This window comes from Manacus candei, unplaced genomic scaffold (genome assembly GCF_025592945.1).
Source record: "Manacus candei isolate 608988 ecotype Guabito, Panama unplaced genomic scaffold, ASM2559294v1 h1tg000050l, whole genome shotgun sequence".
Classification (NCBI taxonomy): domain Eukaryota; kingdom Metazoa; phylum Chordata; class Aves; order Passeriformes; family Pipridae; genus Manacus; species Manacus candei.
The window spans coordinates 2,695,485-2,717,233 of record NW_026138098.1 but is presented as its reverse complement, the minus strand read 5'-3'; the positions used below and the strand labels follow the sequence as shown (position 1 = coordinate 2,717,233).

General features: G+C 38.6%; 1 protein-coding gene across 6 annotated transcripts in view; it reads left to right on the top strand.

Annotated features, from left to right (window-relative positions):
- Positions 1-21,749, top strand: part of ATE1 (arginyltransferase 1) — a 73,624-nt gene that overhangs the window by 40,604 nt on the left and 11,271 nt on the right. For all 6 annotated transcript variants that reach the window (XM_051800393.1, XM_051800394.1, XM_051800396.1 and 3 more), the window contains one exon: positions 13,214-13,334. In XM_051800393.1, coding sequence (XP_051656353.1) covers positions 13,214-13,334 — 121 coding nt within the window. The remainder of the gene's footprint in view (positions 1-13,213; positions 13,335-21,749) is intronic.

Here is a 21,749-nt window from a genome sequence, read left to right as displayed (position 1 = left end):
CTCAAACTTACTAAAGTTTTTGTCATTTAAACTTGTACTGTGTCAGTCTTTGTTGGCATGTGATGCTAAGCATGCAGGTGTTTATGATACTTTGTCCTCTATTCTAAAAGTGTGTTAAAGAGGCATGGAAGTGCATAAAGCTGCTTTCACATGTCAAGATATACATGCACATGAGTGCAGGGTGGAGCTTTATTGATTTTCTAATAAACCAAGGTGATTGCCTGGGCAATTTTTAATTATTTTAACTCTGAAAGCGAGGACTGTAAAATGTTAGAATGTCAACAAAGTGCTTGACTTTTATAAGTGCAGTTGTAATTTTAATACTCCCCTAATCCTCTATTTGGGTGTATGTTTAATACACCCTTGAATTACCAGGTTTTGGTAAGATCAGGACTTAATCTAGCATGTAGTATAGTTACTGATTCCAGCCCATTTGCCTTCAAGCTTTAATGTGAAGGTGATTATAAAGAAAAGCTTACAAACATCTGGCATTAAGAGAAAACTGAAGTGTTGATGTTTCAGCTCAAAGGCTTTGGGGATAAATAATGTTAAACAGCCTGTTTTCCTAAACATGCAAGTAGACACTTGTGTACCTTGAAATGGCAGTAATTCAGATGAAAGCAGAATAGTGAATATGTTCTGACCAACCATGGAGGATGATGTTGGGCACTTGGACAGAGCTACTAGATGCAAAGCTGCATGCAGAATGACTGCCACAAAGTTTCCCACTGTAATTTCATTTTGTTCAGCTTTGTGTGATAAAAATGAACTTACTTGACAAGAATTTCAGTATTGTAAGTTTAATATTTTGTTTATAATTAAGGAGAGAGAATTTGTTCACCCTATGAGGGTGGTCAGGCCCTGGCACAGGTTGCCCAGAGAAGCTGTGGCTGCCCCATCCCTGGAAGTGTCCAAGGCCAGGTTGGACGGGGCTTGGAGCAACCTGGGCTAGTGGGAGGTGTCCCTGCCCATGGCTGGGAGACTGGAACTGGATGATCTTTAAGGTCCCTTCCCACCCAAACCATTCCATGGTTCTATGATTCCAAGATGATGGAAAGCTGGTAGGGCTTTTGGTGGCAGTTCAGATTCTTCTTCTTGCAGCACTGGGGCTGTTGGCTCTCCCAGGGGATATTTGTGTGGGATGTGGGGTGAACGTGGTGCTGCCTCACTTTGCACATTTCTGTTTTGGGAGACCACTTACCATCTCTTCACTGTTTTTGCAGTGAGGGCTTTGTCTCCTCAGTGAGGGCTTGGGTTCAGCCTCGTGGTTTGTGAGCCCCACAGGCCAAGCTGCTCCCAAGGTGGGGTCGGATGCTCTCCCGCTGAGAGCGGACTCCGGAGAGCACAGAGGGGCTTTGTTTGCAAATTCTCCTCTCCCAGAAAACAAAGCAGGCTTGTTTAACAAACACTTGACAAACAAAACGGACCTAAAATTAGAATGCTTATTTCATGAATGAAAGCTTACTATGAAAACAAACATTTCTGAGGACAATAGAAGAAACTTCTTTCCAAGCGCACGTGTTTCGATGGTCCAGAATTCTTGTGCAGATCCTTGTTGATCTTTTGTACAGATAGCTCTTGCTTTACTTGCTGTTAAGGTTTAAGTTCTAACACATGCTTGGAACACTGTGGTAATGTGAGCCTTTTTATTTATTTATTCAGTTTTTAATCTGCAGATGTAAGGGAGACAAGTAGGTTTAGATTTTTTGGCAGAGGTGACTTAGCCTGGTAATGTAAATCTTAGACCCTTAGAGACTGAGATTTATCATTGCCTTATTGTCTCCTTCAGATTTCTAGTCTGAATAATATCTTTTCGTGTGTGTTAGGGATACATTAACTTGAATTTCACAATATTATTTATTCAAAAGCCTGCAAAATTGTTTTTACTGATAAACTTTGCTGTTGTCTCCCCTTTGTCCTGCAGTTTTCTATCCTAAAATTACTGTTAACACCTATTTATATGTATGTGCCACTGTTGTTGAGGTTGTTTCTTCAGTAATAGGCTATGGATATTTCTTTGATAAATGACTAAAAGTAAATTATTTGGCTTGTACTAGTTTTATTATTGTTGGACTTTAAAAAAACCCTTGTCTAGTGTACTATATATTGATAGAAAGCCTTAAAGTTAAAAATCTTGTACTGTTCTGAATTATAGATTTCAGAATATTATTTCTTGCTCTTAGATGTATGAAAGCAAATAGAAATGAAAAAAGCTGGAGGGGCAATTTTTGAAGTGACATCGCTTTTCAACATGATTTAGTGGCCTAAATCCTATAAATGCTTTTGAAAATCCCACATAGCATATCTTAATCTAAAGCCAACATCACACATCTGAATTCTTAATTAGGAGTATATTTCAACTTGTGAATATCAGCGTTGCACAATTTGCAAGGCTGTCAATTAGTCTGGTATTTATTATGTCTTGAAATATTCCACAGGCTGAGTCGGTAGCTGGGGCATGAAGGTGAAATATGAAATTATTTATTCAGTGTAAGGCTCCCACCAGCCCAGACTTCCTTGGGTAGGTCTCACTTTCTTGCCCTCAGAGTCTAGTCTGCGTGGATTTTTGGCAAGTTCTGTGTGGTTTTGGCTGGGTTTTGTGAAACCAGAGGCTGGAGCAGGACTTTGGGGAAGTCTGGTACAGGAGGGGTATTCCCGGTGGTGGGATGGGTCTGGGCAGCCACAGAGGGACCTGACTCATAAGGCTGAGCAGAACAAAGGGGCTCTGAGTGTTTGGGGGCTCCTGAGGGGTTGAGTGGGATGAAGGGTTGGGTTTTGGAAACTGTGGAGCTCCAGGGAAAACTCCTGAGAGTCATTGGAGAGACACCAGGAGAGGTGGGGAGAGCTTGGGCACTGGTGAGAGCTGGTGGCTGCCTGGGAAAATGGACTTGGAAGTAACCACAGAACTGTGCTGGGGAGTTCTGAAGGTCAACATAATGGCAAAGAATTGCCCAAAACCTTAGAAATCCAGGGAAATTGAGGGGCAGGAAGAAACACAGGTTTCCATGTGCCCCCTTGGTGCTCAGTCCAGAAGCCGAGAATGTGCAGTTGGATTAAGTTGCAAGAGCAACACGTGTGTGTGCATGGATAGAAAGAGGAAATTGGAGGCTTCATGATACCTGAAAAGTAAATATATAGAATTTACCTCCTTTCCTTTTGTGTTGTCTTGTAGAGTTGTTGTGTTAAAAGGTGAGAAAAACCAGACTGGAGTTGAAGTCAGTCATGTGAGTAAGAGTAGCAGGTTTGACAAAATAATTTCTTGTAATTATCACAGAAGATTAAAAACATTGGTTTACTGTTTGGTACATCATCACCAGCGTCAATGTTTTTATAAAATAAAAATAAAAAATTATGCACCCTGCCCTCACACCCATTTCTGTTGTGCTGGTGCTCTAGTTGTGGTGAATTTAAGTTGTGCAGTTGTACAGAAAAGAAAACATTAACACATGCTCACTTTCATTAAAATTCTATCAATTTGTGTTTGTCTGTTAGATAAAGATGGTGTGTAGTGTTTTTACTTTGATAACTACACGGTAGAAACCTCTTTGACAGGGAATTCATTTAGCTTTCCTGTGGAATATGTCTGTAAGCTACAGAGGAATGCTGTTCTTTTAGATATGACTCCAGCTAGGGAAGTATTAATGAATGTTTAAGCTATTTGATATCAGTGTGACAATTTTGTGCATGCAAAGCGTGTCTATGATCTATTAGGTTGGGCATATTTTTCCCAGTAATTACTTCACTTTATGTTAAATATGAGAAAATAAACTTTAATACTTAATTTCATACTTAATTTAATGAACTCAAAAAATATTGTCAGTTTATGGCAGCCCTTCAAGAGAAAGATATGGGATCCACACGATTGAAATACTCAATTCTTTTTCTCTTTTTTTTTTCTCCTTTTGCTTCTTGCAGCTGCCAAAATAAACTCCTTTTGAGATAGACCTAAGTCAACAAGAATTGGTGTGTCTCTAATGAAGCATTCCTCTTGAGGCCCCTACTTGGGTTTTATCTTTGGGCCATAGTTTTTTTTTTAGTCTCAAGTTAATGCTGGGGTCTCCTTAAGAATTTCTGCTGCAGATTCAAAGTAAACAAGTTCCATTTCAGTAATCATAGGATTTTTATTCCTCCAAGCTCTTTGATTTTTTTTTTTGCAGTAAAAAGACAATGCATATTACATTTTCTTCTGTAATATACTTGAAAAAATATCAAGTTGTTGAAAAAGTTGGCTAAAATTCAGGGAAGCAAATAATGCTCAAATGTAGAAGTTTATAACTCTTCTTATTGTTTTCTACTCAAGTTTTCTCAAACTGTGCTACTTTTTTTAGCATTTTTAAGTAGCTTCTCTATGGACAAGGTGTATCCCAGCTTCCACCTTCAGAAGAATATCTGGGTGGTACCATCTTTAATTAGCTTGTTCTCAACTGCATTTTTAATGGCCATTTCCAGTAAATGTTAGCTGATTTTAGGTATTTGATTTGAAGTCACAGAAGAATTTTCCCTGTGAAATGTTCTGAACACAAAGCTCTTTGAATTCATAGGGAAACTCAGTCTCTAGATGTGCACAAATATACTTGAATTAGAAATGTTCTTTGGAATCTCAGTCTTGTGTCGATGTCTCTGTTCTGCCAGTTTAGTATCACTGATACTAAATATTAATGACTTAGATAAAATGGCAATATTTGAAGCTATGCAATGTTTTGATGTTCTTGGTGGCAGTCTCTGGAATTCCAGCTAGGAATTTCAGCCAGTAGGGTTTTCCTGTAAGTACCATACCATCTCATGGTACTTACTTACTCTTATTTTTGTACATCAAACACAAAGTTTATGTAACAACATAGAAAGCTAAAATTAGTTTCAATAATCTATTTTAATAAAATACCATTGTGTACAGCACAGATTAGCAGATATAAACAAAAATAGAAATAGTACTAAAAAAGGGAAAGGAACCTTGGGAAATATAAAGAAGACAAAATAGATACATCAATAGTATGTAAAAGTACTTAAAAAACGTGCTTAAAAAGTGACACTAATTTTATGTAAACTACTTTTGAGTAGCTCCATACTTGTAATATTTCTCTTTGTTTCTCGCTTTCAGGAGTTGATTTCACACTTGTCTGTCATTTGGACATTATTATTTCAGCTTTGGATAAACATTCAGCTGACTTAGGGCTGTTCAGAATCCATAAATTTGCTGTTCCCGTCATCCAAAGTCTGGAACCCAGGGGACAATAGCAGTTTCAGGGTAAATAATGCACCTTATTGGTGCATGAAGGGACCATTTTGTAATGTTTGTAGTCTTTGTTGTGTGAAACACCTTAAATGAGGCAAATTTAATCCAAGATTAAAAGTTTAATCTACACAGTGAATGCTACTAAAATCTAAAAATCATAAATGTTGAACTTGTCTGTGTGTGTCTATCCATCTTTCTTAGAGAAAAATGAGTAAGAGGGAGAGAATGGGAACAGGCACAGCTATTTAATGTCCTGTGTCCCAGTTCAGAAATGTTTCTCTGCACTGGACACTCATTGCTTGAGTAGATTTCAAAATGCAAAGAATAGGAACATAAAATACTGATAACTGCCCACTCAAAGGTTATTCTGTAAATTATCTTTTCATAAGTATTCATTTAAATAGTGTGGATATCTAGTCATCAAGGAAATTATAAAAGTATAGTTTTTATGATGTAATTCCTGAAAATACAGATTTTTTTTCTTTCCTCTTTTGTGCAAGCCTAATCACTGGCTTTATTCCAGATTTAGTGGCTTTGATATGGTGGCTTTAGAAAGAGAGAGTAGCTTTAGTTGCTTAGAACAAGTAATGGAAAACTCTCACTTATTGCTTTTTATAGATGAGAAAGAACAATCCCTTGGCAAGAAGTCTTGGAGGAGAGAGAGCAATGCCTGAAATAGTTGTCAGAGGATGCCCAGAGCTGTGTCTTATCTTTAGCTCTGGACAGTTGCATCCCAAGCTGATAAGAGCTGGACAGAGTTAGAGACTAAAGGGGAAAGGAAAAAAAGGCAAACCTGTCCCAGATGTTCCCATTTGCTCTCAATGGAAAGCAATTTTTTGTCTCCCAGCCCATGTTGGCTGTTTGACAGTGTCAAAAACAAGCTAGAAAGTGCTCAATATTTCAGATAATTGCTGTGAAAGAGGACAAGGTGAAAGCAACTATTTAGGGTGTACACTAAGTTATGAAAATAGCAGAATCCAAACAATCCAGGACATTGCTAGGATTAGCATGTGTTGACAAAACAAAGAAATAGTAATAGTTTCTGAAGGTGTTTTGAGGGGAGAGGGAAGTGTTTCTTTGGAAGTTCTTCTTTGCAGAGCACCATAGACAAATAAAGTGCTGAGATTTACCTTAAATCTCAGTGAAATTTAAAATAAACTGAATTTAATTCTGTTTCTGTAGTGGGCTAAGAGCATGTAGGCAGTTAATGGCCAAAGAATTGCATGATAGTTCTAGGATGTTGAACATGAAACTTGGCTACCTTCCTTCTTGACTTTTACTCATTATCTTAATCTGTTTTACACTTACCTGAAATATTTTATTTACCTGAAGGACACTATGGAAACCTTCTGAAACACTTTTTTTCCCTTATGTTCAGTGAACAGCTAAGTATGACTATAGAGTCAATAATTGTAGGAAATTATTTGTTTCCTACGAGTTGTATGACATCTAAAACCAAGTGTCAGAAGTATTTTTGCTTTGGAACCAGTTTATGATTAGTTGTTTCTGTTAATACTCTACGTGGAACTGGGAAATAAACAGAAAAGAGGTGAAAGTTGGCAAATTATATACAAATTTGCTTTGATCAGTCAGTTTAAAGATCCATGAGGCACATTGAGAAAGAAAATACCAAAAATTGTAAACTGCCCCAAATGAGGGTTGGAACTAGATGGTCTTGAAGAAGCCTTCCAACCCAAACCATTCTATGATTCTGTACTTCTGTTGGAAATACAATTTCAAATTATATTTACATTTCACTTTGTGGGAAACCAAGGAATAGAGGAGAAGGTGGGTGTTTGCTCTGACTTTCCCTGTTTGAGGTGCCTTAGGGAGCACCTTAGAGCTCCCTGGCTGCCTGTAAAATTCCCATTGCAATGGTTTTGTGCCTCTGATGATGTAATGAAAAGGGTGAGAATCAGCACAGCTTTTTGAAGAGCAAAGACTAACCCTTCATGGATTTCTCTAAAGCAGTTTGAGTTCTGTGAGCTACGAAATGAATTGTGGTTGTTATTTGTAACATCTTTTAAGGATTACAACTCATTATTCTTTAATAAAACAGAAAGATGGCTGAGCTCTCAAAAATGCACCCTTGGGGTCCTAAAAATGTGGAGTGTGTAATTAAATCAGAGTTTGCAGTTTGGATAAAATCAGCTTGTTTGATGCTGGCACTGGAGTACCAGGCAGCCTGTTCACACGGGGTGGAGCCTGTGGTGAAAGCCATGGTGTCACTTATTCACTGAGTTACCTAATGATGTAACTCCTCTTTGGTCCCGACTTTCTTGTGTGCTGAATATTTTCTGATGATAAATTCGAAGTCTCCAGCCATCTCTCATGGATAAATAGAGCTGCTTGCTTTATGTCTATTACTTAAGGGGGGTTTTGTTTGTTTAAAAGGATTTTTAAAACAGTGACCGCAAGATGGGAGTGACTTTGTGTAGGTAGTTGGGGGGGGGGGGGGGGTTGGTTTCTTTTCTGAAGTCTTTTAGGCCTTCCACAGGTGGATCCCATGTGAGTGGCTGTGGACAGTTGGCAGCACAGAGGGATTGAGGTGCCCAGCTCAGCGCGGGCACCGCCGACCTCCGCCTTTGCAAACACAGCGGTTCGAGTTACTGCCAAAGGGCTCTCCTGGGGATCCATAAAGCCTATTCCTGTTTGTGTAATGAAATCAGGGAGCAAGGGTCTGCTGTAGTGCTTTGCTGCTGGGATTCCAGCGGGGTTGTCTTTCAGTGGAAGGGCTGAATTTAATCACCCCGTGGTCTGTCGTGCTCTTCCGCGGGCGGTGCCGCCTCGCCCACACGGGTCGCGGGGGATGATTTGGGGTTGCTTTGTTTGTGTAGCCAGAACGCTTCTTTTTAAGCATCTGGCTAGAAATGGAGATGAAGGCAGTCTTAATTCACTTTTAATAAAAGATCAATGCCTTTATTGTGGAAAAATAGAATACAGATGTAAGCTGTACCTGATAAAAGAATTAAATGTGTGTTTGACCTTCCTATTTTGTTTTTTCAGTGCTACTGGTGCTTGACCTTCTTCATTTCTGAGACTATTGTCTTTCTTGCTAGTTTTACATTTTAAATTGTACTTAGACTGCAAAAACAAACTCTGCTGGTGTTTTTCATCTCAAGTGCTTACCAAATCCCTCAGATTTTACAAAATATTTAAAAAGTAATCTCCAGACTGAAGTCTCATTAAAACCTTTGCCCTTCCTGTGGAACAAAAGTTCAGAGAAGTTCTGGCCGATTCTAATTTGGAAACTGTAAAACAAAAAACATCACGGTGTGAAGTATTAATTTAGGTTTGGCAGCCTCACTGTAAAATTTATTTCCAGAAGCTTCCAATTAAAATGCAGCATGCCTAATTGTATAAGAGAAAGCACCTTGAAGGCTCTTATATAAAATAAGAGGAAAAATGCCCCAAAAATTAGTGAAAATAAAAGATCTTGGAGGTATTTTTTTGTTAAACAAGCAGTCACATTTATATTGCAGTGAGTTGACTTGGTAGAAGAAACCATGTACTCAGGAATTTCTTAGCCATACTGATTTTCAGTATTGCTTTTTAATCAAGCCATTTGATAGATTAGTCAGGTATTTATCTTTTGGGTTTCTTTGTATCTTTGTTGTACCTGGTGCTGTCCTGCTCCTTGAGCGATGCAGTTTGTATGGTTTTGTCCTGGGATCCTTTTTCCCTGATTCAAAGAAGAAAAAGCAAAACTGGATAAAGGACAGGTTGAATAAGATGGTTAAAGGTGTAGAATACCTTATCTAATAGTGCAGTAAAGAATATAGGTCCCTTCAGTCTGATGGAGGTATCATGGAATCACAGAATGATTTAGGTTGGAAAGGACCTTAAAGACCACCCAGTTCCACCCCTGCCATGGGCAGGGACACCTTCCACTAGCCCAGGTTGCCCCAAGCCCCATCCAACCTGGCCTTGGACACTTCCAGGGATCCTGGGGCAACCACAGCTTCTCTGGGCAACCTGTGCCAGGTTCTCATCACCCTCCCAGGGAAGAATTTCTTCCAGTATCCAACCAAACTCTCATCCAGTTTACCCAGTACCATATTTGTCTGTAAAATCATGAGTGACAGGGGGCTAAGGCAACAATTGTTCACTGTATTTCTGTCTCAGAGGCAGGAACAAGCTCTAACTCGCAGATGGAAGTAAATCAAAGCAATTGTTTAGGATTATGCAATGGCAAAATCCATTATTACTGAAATTTCCTGGTTCTAGAAGGACCTGTACTGCAAACTGTTGGAAGTCAGGAGTGGATTGGCAGAGTAACACTAAAGGCTCATCCTGACATTTTAGTCTTTACTGGTTGTTTTCTACTCATGGTTGTCAGAGATGGGATATTTGACTGTACCATGGACATGAGTATGACCTGCAGTGGCTTTTATCTTACAATGGTTCAAAAGGTTCTGTCTCAAGAAGGATGTTTCTGGTGTCCATAAAAATTCTAAACAGCACCAAAAAAAATAAAATTTTAGATAAATATATGGGGTTTGTTTCCAAAAACATTTCAAAAAAGCACATTTTTTTTTGTTTCTGGACAAAATGTAGATGCAGAGAAAGAAATATGTGCAGTTGTTGTATATTGACAGAGTGCATTTCATCAGCAGGTGGTGTTGGATTTGAGAAGCTGAAACCTGAGACAAGTGCTTAGGGATGGTCTGTAAGATGATACTTTTTGTTGAAAGTCTTGTAGTTAAATATTCCCAGGATTGTCTGGACAGCTTAAACAGTGCTACTGTGCAAGAGCTTTTATACAGTGAGATAAAAGAAAGCAAAATGTTTTCAGTTGTGAACTTGTACCATAGACAGAATGACTTCTGAAATGAATGTTGATTTAATCTGAAGTCAGAGAGAAATGATTTTCAAAAGCAGTTTTGCAAATCTGATTAAGTTCTGCTGTGATAAATCCCTCTGCAGCACTTCCCTTTGGGAGATCCCCTTTCTGGTTTGGATTTATGTTGTTATACACTGCAAATCAGCAATACATAGAATAAGGAGTATAAATAGTATGCTTAGAGGCAATTTTTTTAGATGATGTAATCATTTTAGAGTGAGTAATGAAATTTGAACATTTTTCTTGAAGTGCAGATGCTCCTGGACAAGAGGTAGAATCTGTCTGGGTTCTTAGGTTTAGATGTTTTCACAGTCCAGGAATAAGGGGACAGAGGGGAAAAAATATGAGTTGGATTCACAGTGGTTTGTTTTCATATTGAGGTTTTAAATATTTGGAAGAAAGTAAGTAAATTGAGAGTAAGTGCTTATGGAAAGGGTGGTGATGGGGAGGTAAAAGCTCTTAGACATTATTTCATTTGATTTAGCAGATTCTGTGGCTTCCCTGTTTAATTCTGTCAATACAGACACAGTGCAAATGCTGTTCATTAGAAAACTCCCCTCGATAGGTCCCATGTTCCCACTTCCTCTGTGGAATGAGTCATGGGATGTGGGTCCAACCATCAGTGTAAATGAAATGCCTTTTCAGGAGCACTGTCTTCCTTCAGGTATGTTTGTAAACACTTTTAGGAAGGGAGGATATCAAAGAGCATCAGTGGCTCCTTTCATTTTTACCTCTAATTCCATTGTGTGTCCCAGGTCAGCAGTGTGTCATCCCCACAGCCTCCTGTGCCTTCAGGGAAGTTTATTAGTAAGATCCTAAGTTTTGGGGGAAGAAAACTTCTAAAGGAAGCCACCTCAGAACTATTTCTTCCTTTTCTTTCCTAAGTAGGGTATTTTGGTGCCCAAAAATAAATACTGAACCTGCAGTGATGGCTTGGATAATCAATTTTTCCTGTTCCTGTGTTGCTCAGTACTGAAGAAGCCTTTTTTTTTTTAATAATTATAACCAAACCACTAATGCTGCAATGCAGTTAATTTTATATATCCTATTTATGCCAGACTATGACGTTATAGAATTAATTGGGAAATTTAGAATATGGCTGCATAGTGATACAATTTTCATGTGTGGGATTCACAAAGGTGATAAATCTCAAGATGTGGGAGCAGTATTTCCTAGGAAAACTAAGTGGCTGGGCTGTCTTTACATATAGCCATGAGTATGCCCCTGCTACTGGGAAAGACTAATTTGCCACCTTGTATTTTCTGTGCTCTGAAAAATGATTCCTTGGCTATTTCTGCCTTCTGGGCCACTTGAGAAAGTGTCTTTAAATCAAGAAGTAGTTTATATTCTGTTTTTTTTAAAATATGACTGAAAAGGCATGTTTTTTCCCCCAAGTCCTTAAATTGTTTCATCTGAGTAGTGGTGGCTAAAAGTGTTCTTTAAGCACTACCTTCACATACCATTCAATTATTTCTGTTTACAGAGCGTAACATTTCAAAGTGGTTTATTTAATAATGTCATTTCCATTCTCTGGCTTTAGAGGATTTTCTAAGGCCTTGAGGTTTAAACTTTTGCATGGGCTTGGAAGAATATTGTTTTAATTTAATATAAAAATTTGCCTTTAATTAAAAAAAATCTAAACCCAACACTGGTAGTCACCAGTCAGTCCTGAATGTGCCTCAAATGAGAAAATCAGTCACACACACCATTTCAGAAAGGTGTATTAGATATTTGACAAGGTTCAGCAGGAAGCTTGCCTATTTTTATGTTTTTTCATGTGGGCAGTTTGACTGTTTTTATCAGAGATAATTCTTGTATTTTCTACTCAACAGTTTACAGTTGGTGGGAAATATATTAAAAAAAGTTATTTTTCCTGTAAATATTATGAAGAGTCAAACAGTAAGAGTGTGAAAAGAATTGGGGATCTCTGCAAACCTGCAATTGTTTCTTCTGATTCTCCAAAATGGGGTGTTGCTCCATAAGAGTGTCCCTGAAGGAATATCTTTTTCTCCAGGCTGTAGTCAGGATAATTATGTGTGTCCCTTCCCAAATATTGCTCAGCTTCATTCAAGGGTACTTTGCTTTTTTCATAATGGAAACTGGAAAAAAACGGAACTTCATCTCAAGATGATAATCTTAATTACCTATTTACTGTAACTGGTATGAACAACTCCTAGTGGCCTGAACTTCAGTATCACTCCTGATAACACCCAATCTTTTAACTTCTAATTGAGGTCCTTCAACTTTTCATTCTGTTTGCTGTATGGGTGGTTTTCAAGCTGATACATGTAAGGAATTTGCAATTTAAAATTTCATTTGATATTGCCACCATATGGCTGTGGATGTTGAGAGGGTATGGGTTGAATGAGTAATGGCTCCAAGATAGATTTTTGACTGAAGTTATAGGCCACTGAATAATCTTATTTTAAATCAAATGAAGATCTGATTAGAGGAAGTTATTGTTGCTGAGGTGGTGATTTTCTGTGTAGCTAAAGGGAAAATAGTTATGTCTGTTTAGTTTCTGGGAATGTCTGCAAAGAATATCTTTTTAATAAATCAACAAAAAATGGTAGAATTTCACTAATCATTACCTGTAAACTAATCCAGGAAAAACTCCATGAATTAAAGTGTTACTGTTTAAGTAGCAATGAACGAAATGCTCCATCACTAATGCAATAAAAGCGTCCTGCTTACTGTTAAGTGGGGTTTTTTTCTATTAGATTTTTTTTTTTTTTGGTCTCCATTATTTGCTAGAATTACCAACACTTGAGATGAGCTGCCTTTGGAGGTGCTGAGTTTTTTAGTGTCGGCACCAGCTCAGCAGAACTCTAGAGGATAACTTAAATACAGAGTTTCAGTAAGCAAAGCCAAAACTCCTCTAGTCCATCTTTGATGTCGTGGAAGCGTGTGATGTTAATTTTACATTTTCATCAAGTGCCAAGGTTAGGTTTGTATTCCTGAGATGGTGCTGAAATGACTAAAAGCCTGTGATTTCGCTGCACACTCATTTGGTGTAGATTAGATTAAAATTATTCCTCGTTCTTTGGAAAATCTGTGAAGCTGTGGCCAGAGTGTTCTTGTGCAACTGGGTATGACTGCTCTCTTTTTTGGTTTTCCCCTTCTTTTCTCTTTTCCAGGGTCAGTACAGGCCCTCTGACCTGCTGTGTCCAGAGACCTACGTCTGGATGCCGATAGAGCAGTGTCTGCCCCTGCTTGAGAACTCCAAGTACTCTCGGTTGAACCAGGATGGAAAAGCAGGTGAGTTTACCAGGAATGACAGGCCTGTACAATATCTTTCTTTTTATGATGTATCAGTAGCATCTGCTGCTGCAGCATTATGGAAATGTGATCTGTAAAACAGAAGAAGCGTAAAATTCACAACTCCCGCAGCAAAACGTAGCAAATGGGGAGTTTTGGTTTGTAACATAAAGTAAGCAATGCAAATTTGAAATACATCCTGCTTTAGACACTATACATAGTTCAAAATTAACACATATTGCTGCCTTTCAGGTAATTATATTTGCTATTCTGGGCATGAACAAAACCAATCAGTTAATTGTTCTTCACATTCCAGTCGGAGGGATGCATAAAGGAAGGAAATTGGAATCAATACAGGAAAGTGAAAGGGCTGGAGAAGCTTAAAGGCATCAAGTGCTTTTGTTAAGAAACAAAGTGGCAGATTTATTTTAACAATCTGTCAGTGCATGTGAAAAATACAACCAACAGCAGAAGCACCTTAAACATCTTAAAGTAGATAGATTTATACACTCTGTAAAATAGGTGCTTAGTGATTTGCCACTATAGAATGGTTGAAAATGTTACTGACCAGGACATAATACAGAAATGCTACTGTAAAACAATGCAATCACATGGAAAAAATACATGTATTTGCTTTAGTTACTGACTCTCTGGGCCGATGGCAGGTCCCAGGGGAGCTGTGTTAGAGAATGATTGAAGTGGTGCTTGTGGGGAAAGGGAACCAACTTAACTTTAGTTATTAATTGGAAATTGCTGAATATCCCCTTTCTCCTGTGAATAACAATTGAATGTGGCTGTGGTATTAGAGATGTGTGGTGTTACTCAGCTCAAGAGTATGTAACACCATGGTCTGTTTCTAAGCACCAAATACAGATTTACCTGTCTCTGAGTAGTCTTCAACAGTTGCTTCTTTCTTTTTACTTTTTTCTTTTACTCTCTTTCCTTTTTTTTTTTTTTTGATCTTTTTACTCTAGTTTAGTAGGATTTTCCTTCCCTAGACAGTTAACTGTTAAATCCTGGAAGGGCAGGATGTAGATAAATCAAAGGAATTTGAATAGGCTGCTTAATCAGGACTGTGAAGTTCTGGAAGTGCTGTTGAGTTCCTTGCACATCCTGTGCTTGTTACCTGGTTGCTCAACTGGAACACTAATAATAATTAGAAGAACTACAATAGCAAAGTTCAAATAGATTTCTAGCTATAGATTATGATTTAAAGTTTTAGTAGCAGAATTACCTGAAGGGTTCTGTGCAAATAGAGAATGTTCTTTAGGGATTGTGGATGTAGCCATGTGATGTGGTGGGAAACAGACTGGGGAGCACATTTGGATGCTCATTGAAAAGAGTATTTATCCCCCAGGGAAATTCTCAGTGTGTAAAAGATTGAAATGAGCAGCACATGATCATGTCTTGGTCAACCAGAACCATCCTTAGATTGGGGAGAGGAAACTGGAAAGAAATTACAAAGGCAGGAGGAAGAAGGGAGTGGCTTTGGAGGCCAGTGGTGTTCAGGATTCTCTTGGTATTCAGAAAGCAGAGAGTGCTAAACTGCTGCCTTTGAAGGTGTTAACCCCATGCAGGCAGAGGGGCATCATCTCCTCGACTGTGTGAAATCCCTGTGGCACACCACGTGTTTGGAAACCACGGGATATAAAGCTTTGCATCATTATCAGCACAGAATATCTCACTCCAGACACTACTGGAGCTGTGACTTGTGTCCTGTGGTTTAAGGAAATTAAAACATAGCTCCACGTTGAAGTGCACAGAGCCTGCTGTGAGCTTGAAGTCATTTGAGGTTTAAGTAGTTGCTTGCTCCAAGGAAGCCATTTCTCAACAATGAAATCAGTTCCTTTCTTAATTCTTTACAATAGTCAGCAATATGAGTTTAATGAAGTTACAGTGAATTTTAAAGAGACCAATAGGAATGATGGTGTGCTTTATTCCTCTTGAATCAACTCTCTGTCATACTGTCCATGAGTGTGGTGAAGCAGGTCATGATTTATCAGGAATGGGATGTAGAAACTGATATAACCAGATAATTAACAACCAGTAAAGGAGTGGGAGAAACAGTGCAGCTTGCATTGCTGTCTGGGGCAATAAAACAGTTGCTGGAAATGGTCATCTTCTAATATTGTCTGTAATGTCAAAATTTCTTAGGCATTACCTCATACTAGTTTCTTCATATTTTTCAGCAATTTCTGAATGTGTTTTCCCTCCCTTTAAAAAAAATTAAGAAATTTACCTCATAAATTTACCAGCTGCAGTTTCAGGAGAGAATGTTATGTGCTCTGACCTCTCAAACCTCTGTAATATGAAAAGGATCTTTGAGTATTCATGCACGTTACGTTGCAGAACTCCTTCCTCTAATCAGATTTATTTTTACTTTTCTGGCAAAAAAAAGAAAAAGATGCTCAGAAAAAGTAGCCTTTTCTTTTCTAAAGCACAAGAAAATATTAATTAATCTTTGTGGAGGATTTTTTCTTGTTTTTTATTGTGTGGTTGTGTGAAGCTGTAGCATTTTCAGATGGTTTTTAGAGTGTATTGTTTGCCATTTCCTTCTTCTCTGGCATCTCATACTTTTATCAACAGTTGGAGAATGAAAAGAGGACAGACAAACTAAACAAAGTCCTTAACTCTTTATACAAGACAAATAAGTCTAAGGAAGTATCTCAGTTAGTAACACTTTACTATCCCTACTTAACCTCAAAACACACCAATCATACAGAGACAGCAATGAGGTTTTGTACCAGCAAACACTCGAATTAGATACTTAAATAAACTGCTGGGGTGTGCATTTCCTAACATGCACTGAAAAACATCAGTTACCTCTGAAAACATTGTGCATAGCAACATTCAGACAGCATTCATGGATGGTAGGTCATGTTTGTCAAGTATTTTTGCTTTTATAAATCACAAGTTTTGCCTGAATTACTCATGCCTCAGAACAGATTTTTCATTTTTATTGTCTGTTCAGTTTGAAAAATTCAGAAGACCTGGCATCATCTTATAAAAGAGAGAGGCTTATTAGGATTCTGATATGTTTATTATTAACTAGTCATCAGTCATTTACTTACAAATAAATAAGTAGTTAGTGAGATGGGGCACTAATAGAGGGTTTGGATAGTGATGCATTCTGGAAATTGAGATAGTGCTGAACTTCATTTAACAGGCCATTAGCTGTAACTACAGATGGAGATATGCTGAAGAAAAAAGAAGTTAATTAAAAGGTTGCTCTGCAGATAAGTACTTGACAGGGACTTTGACAAGACATCAAACTGAGGAGCAAAATTCAGTCACACGATAGCAGCTGCTGAAATATTCCTGGGCATGATCTGTGTGCCATACCCATTAACTTCCTCCTCTCAAAACTGGTCCTCGGGGTTTTACTTCACTGGTACTTTCCACCAGCTGCTTTGCCCATGGGACAAAGGCAGTATGGAAAGAATTATAAGTAGTTTGCTTGGTATCCTGGCAATATTTTTATCCTTCCACTTCCCATTTTTCTGAGATTAACCCAGTGATGTGTCTTTTCGCTTTCTAACATCTGTGGAGATTTTAGGTTGGTTGCTCCTGAGAGAAGCCTGTGAAAAATGTCTTCATGAAGTAAAATCTTTATTAAAATCTACTTTTGAGATGGTAATTAAATTAGTGGGAAACTTCAAATCTCTCTTCCCATCAGCACTGGACTGTAAAGGCTGTCAGATGAGGACAGATACAATCCCAATCTAAAAGTGCTTCAAAGCCTTCATAGTTATGTGACTGTGTCATAGAATGTGGGATGGACATAGTGCCAGCCAGGGTGCACAGGGGACTGTTACCCAAGTGAAGAAGCTTGATGTGAATTTCTAGGAATGATCCACAGCAATGTCAGCAGTGGAAGCTGCTTCCCACACTCCTGCATCTGCAGAAGCTGTGTGAGCAGGGCTGTGAGTGCTGCAGATCAAAAGGACTTCAAGGCTTTTTCTGCCTTTACTGATTTGTCTGCTGAAGTTGATAAATTTGGTAAGCTAATACACATCTGCTCAACTTCCTGTCTATCTAATAATAGACTGAAATCAAAACGGAATCGAATGGAATACATTAATTAAAATGAAAGTATTTTCTCCAGCGTTGAAAAATTACACATTACAAAGCCATAACATAGGCTCCTCTGTCTTTGCTTTGTGTGTTCTTAGAGACAAGACAATCTTTGCTCCAGAGAGCATGGTTAACAGAAACCTTGATGGAGGCAAAAGGGTGGGATAAAGAAACAGAGAAGCACTTCTGGGTTGCCTGGTGAATTGTAGTAGTAGACTAAATTATAGTCTATTAATAGACTAAACTGAACTTTTTGTAAACATCACAGTGAAGGAGAGTTTCAAGGCAGGCTGTAAGGAAGTACTTCAGTTGTCTTCCAGAGTTTATGGAGAAATCTTTTGTAGTGTGAGAGGTGTAGGAGGAATGAAGAATATGGGGAGACACAAAACAGATAAACTCGTCTGGGATCTCAGATCCCACAGTCAGAGGTAGAACATACATTGCTGCCTGCAGGTGCTGGGAATGAAGATGGAGGGAAATAGAGAGTGGGAAGCCTTAGAAGTGATGTTCTCTGATGTGATCAGGGTACAGGTAGCTGGCAGAGACGTGCATGGAAAGACGGGGAAGAAAATTCTGCAGTAGTTCATGTAATTAGAACAGTGCGAAGAAGGACTTGGCAAGAACAAGCTGTTGAAATAAGTAACAATAGGATTCAAACTTGAACATCTAGGTAGATATTCGTAGAGATGAATAAGAGAGGCTGTTATTTGGATACACTATGTAGAAAGAAACTGGATGTGGAAACCTGAAGAGATGACAATGCTAAAGGATTCAGCAACCACCTTCCTTCCACCCCTTGCTCTTGCTGCAGACCAGACTTTGCATCTGCCACTTTCACACGGCAATAAAGACCTTGTTTCTTCCAGCAGAGTGGAAGTCCTTAGGAGAATTTAGGCTTGAGTTGACCAGTTCCCAGCTGGTCTGAGCCAAAATTATGGTAGGCATTGGAATCAAGAGAAGATGATTTGTCTTTTCTGTGCTTTCCAGTGATCGGCCTGCCCAGCCACCCAGGAACTGTGTCTGCACAAAGGGCAGATGCTGAAATCTAAAAAGCCTTTCAAATTGCCTCGTGTTCACATACAAGTCTTAACCATTGGAGAAAAACAAAACCCAAAAGGAAAAGAGCACTAAAATCAGTGCCTGAACTCTCATTCCCAGGAGTATGAGTCCAACAGTCGGTGCTGGAGCCCTGGGACACGACACAAAGTTATGTAGAAGTCAGAAAATCCTCACTTCAGGCTCACAAGAATCACTCTGTAAAAAACTCCATTCAGTGTAATCCCTAATGGACAGAGTTGATAGCAGATCACTAATTTTGAGTTACCAAACTAAAGAAAATTATTTAAGATTTTCAGTCTCTTTCCGTAGTAACCTTTTAACTTTTGTTGCAAGTTTTTACCGGGTTTTTAAAATTTATGAGAATACAAGCTGAAAAAAACTCTCTCCAGAAATATATCTGTGTATTTGTCTATTCTGCTGCTCATAGTGAGCTAGAGTAGTGAAAGGCAAACAACATTCCCAGTATTTAGCAACAACTGAATCCTCTTATTAGCAGTTGCTAATAATGCATCTTAATGCTTCTTGCAAGAAACTGAGGGTTATTAGTTCTAGTAAATAAAACTTAAAATCCTTACCCAGAAATCTGCAGGCTTGTTATACAAAACTATGTTTATTTTAAATATTTGGGTTTGTGCATAATGCTTTCAGTAGAAAAATAATCTGTCACAACTATTTCAATAGCTATCATTTCTAGTGTTGTGTTTTTCAAAACATTTGATTTTATATACAATTTAGATACTGCTATTAAAAGTATTTCAGACTTGTTTTATATTTATTGTGTGCATGAACACGAGTATTTTGACTTTTTTTCCCCCCTATCAAGTGCAGAGGCTGTTTAATTTCGCAGTGTATTTAAAAATAGAGTGTATTAGCATGATACTGGTCTTATGCCTCCTCCCTCTCTCAGCAGAGAAGCCACGATCACATATTTGTATCCTGAAAGTGAACTGTGGTTGCCATTTGGTCACGCCTGATAGTTCAGATCCCTGGCAAAGTCCATGTAGTGTTGCATCTCTGGATCCAGGCAGAGGGATTAATGCAAAAGCCAGTATATGTTAATGTTTATAAGGGTAGTGTGATGCAGATTAATGTTTACAAGGGTAAATGCACTGAGGTTCTTGAGACAATGAAAATGTGGTCACAAAACCATCCCAGATGGAAAACATTAAACCAATTGTTTAGAACTGTGCAATCATCTGATTTGGGAGAAATTGCTGGTTTTCTCTAGAACAACTGCTGTTTATAATATTTTTTAAGATAGTGTTGTGTACTTTGGAGAGTTGGGAAAGAGTTTAAATAAACTCTGATAGACCACGAACTAAACTCTCCTAAAGAACTGACTTTCCACTATTATCAGAGCTATGGGTAATAAATTTGAATGCTATAACCAAGAAAAAGACAGACATATCAATTCTTTCCAGCAGCACCTCTAGAACAGACACATCTTACAAGTTTGTATCTGTTTCTAATTAAGTTTATGAACACTTAGAGCCGTCAGAATGCATATTTCTAAATCCAGTGTGATCCTTGAGCGTCCAAGATGTTAAAACAATGAAGATAATGCCAATAAGGTGTAGCCAGGCAGATTTTTCCCCTCACTTTTTAGTATATTTGTATTACAATGCAATGACTGGCATGGGGTCTTAGCCTTATATGCAAAAATATGCTCAAATATTGCAGTGCTTCTGTAACAAAAAGGCAATGTTAGTCACTTAATTTGTGGATCCTTAGCAACTGGCAGGGCACGAATTGTTATGTGGGTCAGAAATTGCAAACCTTAATAAATATTTGGGATTTAAAAATTTGTATTTATTGATATTCTGAATATATCTGCTGCTGACATGTATGTGGCAGAGTAAACCAGTGCCCCTCAAGCAGCACCACTTAGTTCCGCTGTGATTCATGAAACCTTTGGCTTGGACTGCAAAATCCTCAAAAATATGTTTTAATCCAAAATTACCATCATAGAGATTGTGTAACGAGCAGAGGTATTTTGAAATTAAATTTTTTTGAGGGCTTTGCTTGAAAAAGAAAGATGTCCAGGCATACTTTACTTCTCGTCACATTGAAGAGACGAATCTTAGGTGGCTTTATGCTCAGCTAGACCAGAAATGAACTTATGAGTTGCTGAAGATTCAAGGGAATGTGGGGAAGGGCAAGGACTGCCAAATCCTGGAGGAACCATTTTCCACTCGCAGAAGGCTTTAGAAGCACAAGGGCAGAAATTAAAAACCAAATAATGTGGGACAAGCAGAGAGATGATGCAGATTTATTCCATGCTGAGGACAACCAGCATATGGGATTAGTTTCAAAATGTGATAAAAGTTGAAAGCTGTAATTAGGCCCAGGCACAGAGCAGCTGTGGAAGGGACACCACAGGCATGTGCTGAGCCCTGGCTCAACCACCTCTGCCAGGGTCAGACCTTCTGGAACAATCCACGGTGCCTCCAAACATGTTCCCTCTCTGCCCTGGTGACATCATCCCAGCTTTTCACGTGGAACATAACTGATTCCATGTTTTAATTAATTTAGCCAGTAAATTGATTGCTGTAAATCTGATTTATTTAGCTGATAAGCTACTGCCAATTGCTTCAGTTTTTCCTATTTCATGGAAATGTTTGCATTTGTAATTCTCAGCTTGACTCTCGTCTCTGGTTTTTTTCCTCCCCACATATCAGTCTTAACGAGGACTTTGCCCTTCTTTTTGAAAGATCCTCTTGTTGCTTTCTGCCATTTTCACTTCTATACAGTTCAAGTATTTTAATAAGTAGTATTTAACTCTTTTTTTTTCAGCTTTTCCTTCCCATTTTTTTGGAGCTCTAACTCCTTAAGGCATAACTCTCTAAATTTGGTTTTTGTGTTTTCTTTTCATGGAATCACAGAATGGTTTGGGTTGGAAGGGAACTTAAAGCTCAGCTGGTTCTAACCCTCTGGGCAGGGACACCTTCCACTAGCCCAGGTTGCTCCAAGCCCCCTACCCTGGCCTTGAACATTTCCAGGGATGGGGCAGCCACAGCTTCTCTGGGCAACCTGTGCCAGGGCCTCACCACCCTCACAGGGAAGAATTTATTCCTAACATCTAATCTACATCCAACTCTCCTTCCCTTTGAAGCCATTCCCCCTTGTCCTGTCATCCCCACCATCATCCCCATCCCTAACCTTTTCTATTTAAGATGCATTAGTATTCTCAACCTTTAATTCACAGATTTTATAGCATGTTTACTGTGTCTCTCCTGCCATTACCTGAGCCACTTTGGATTATGTTCTTGATGACAAGTAGCT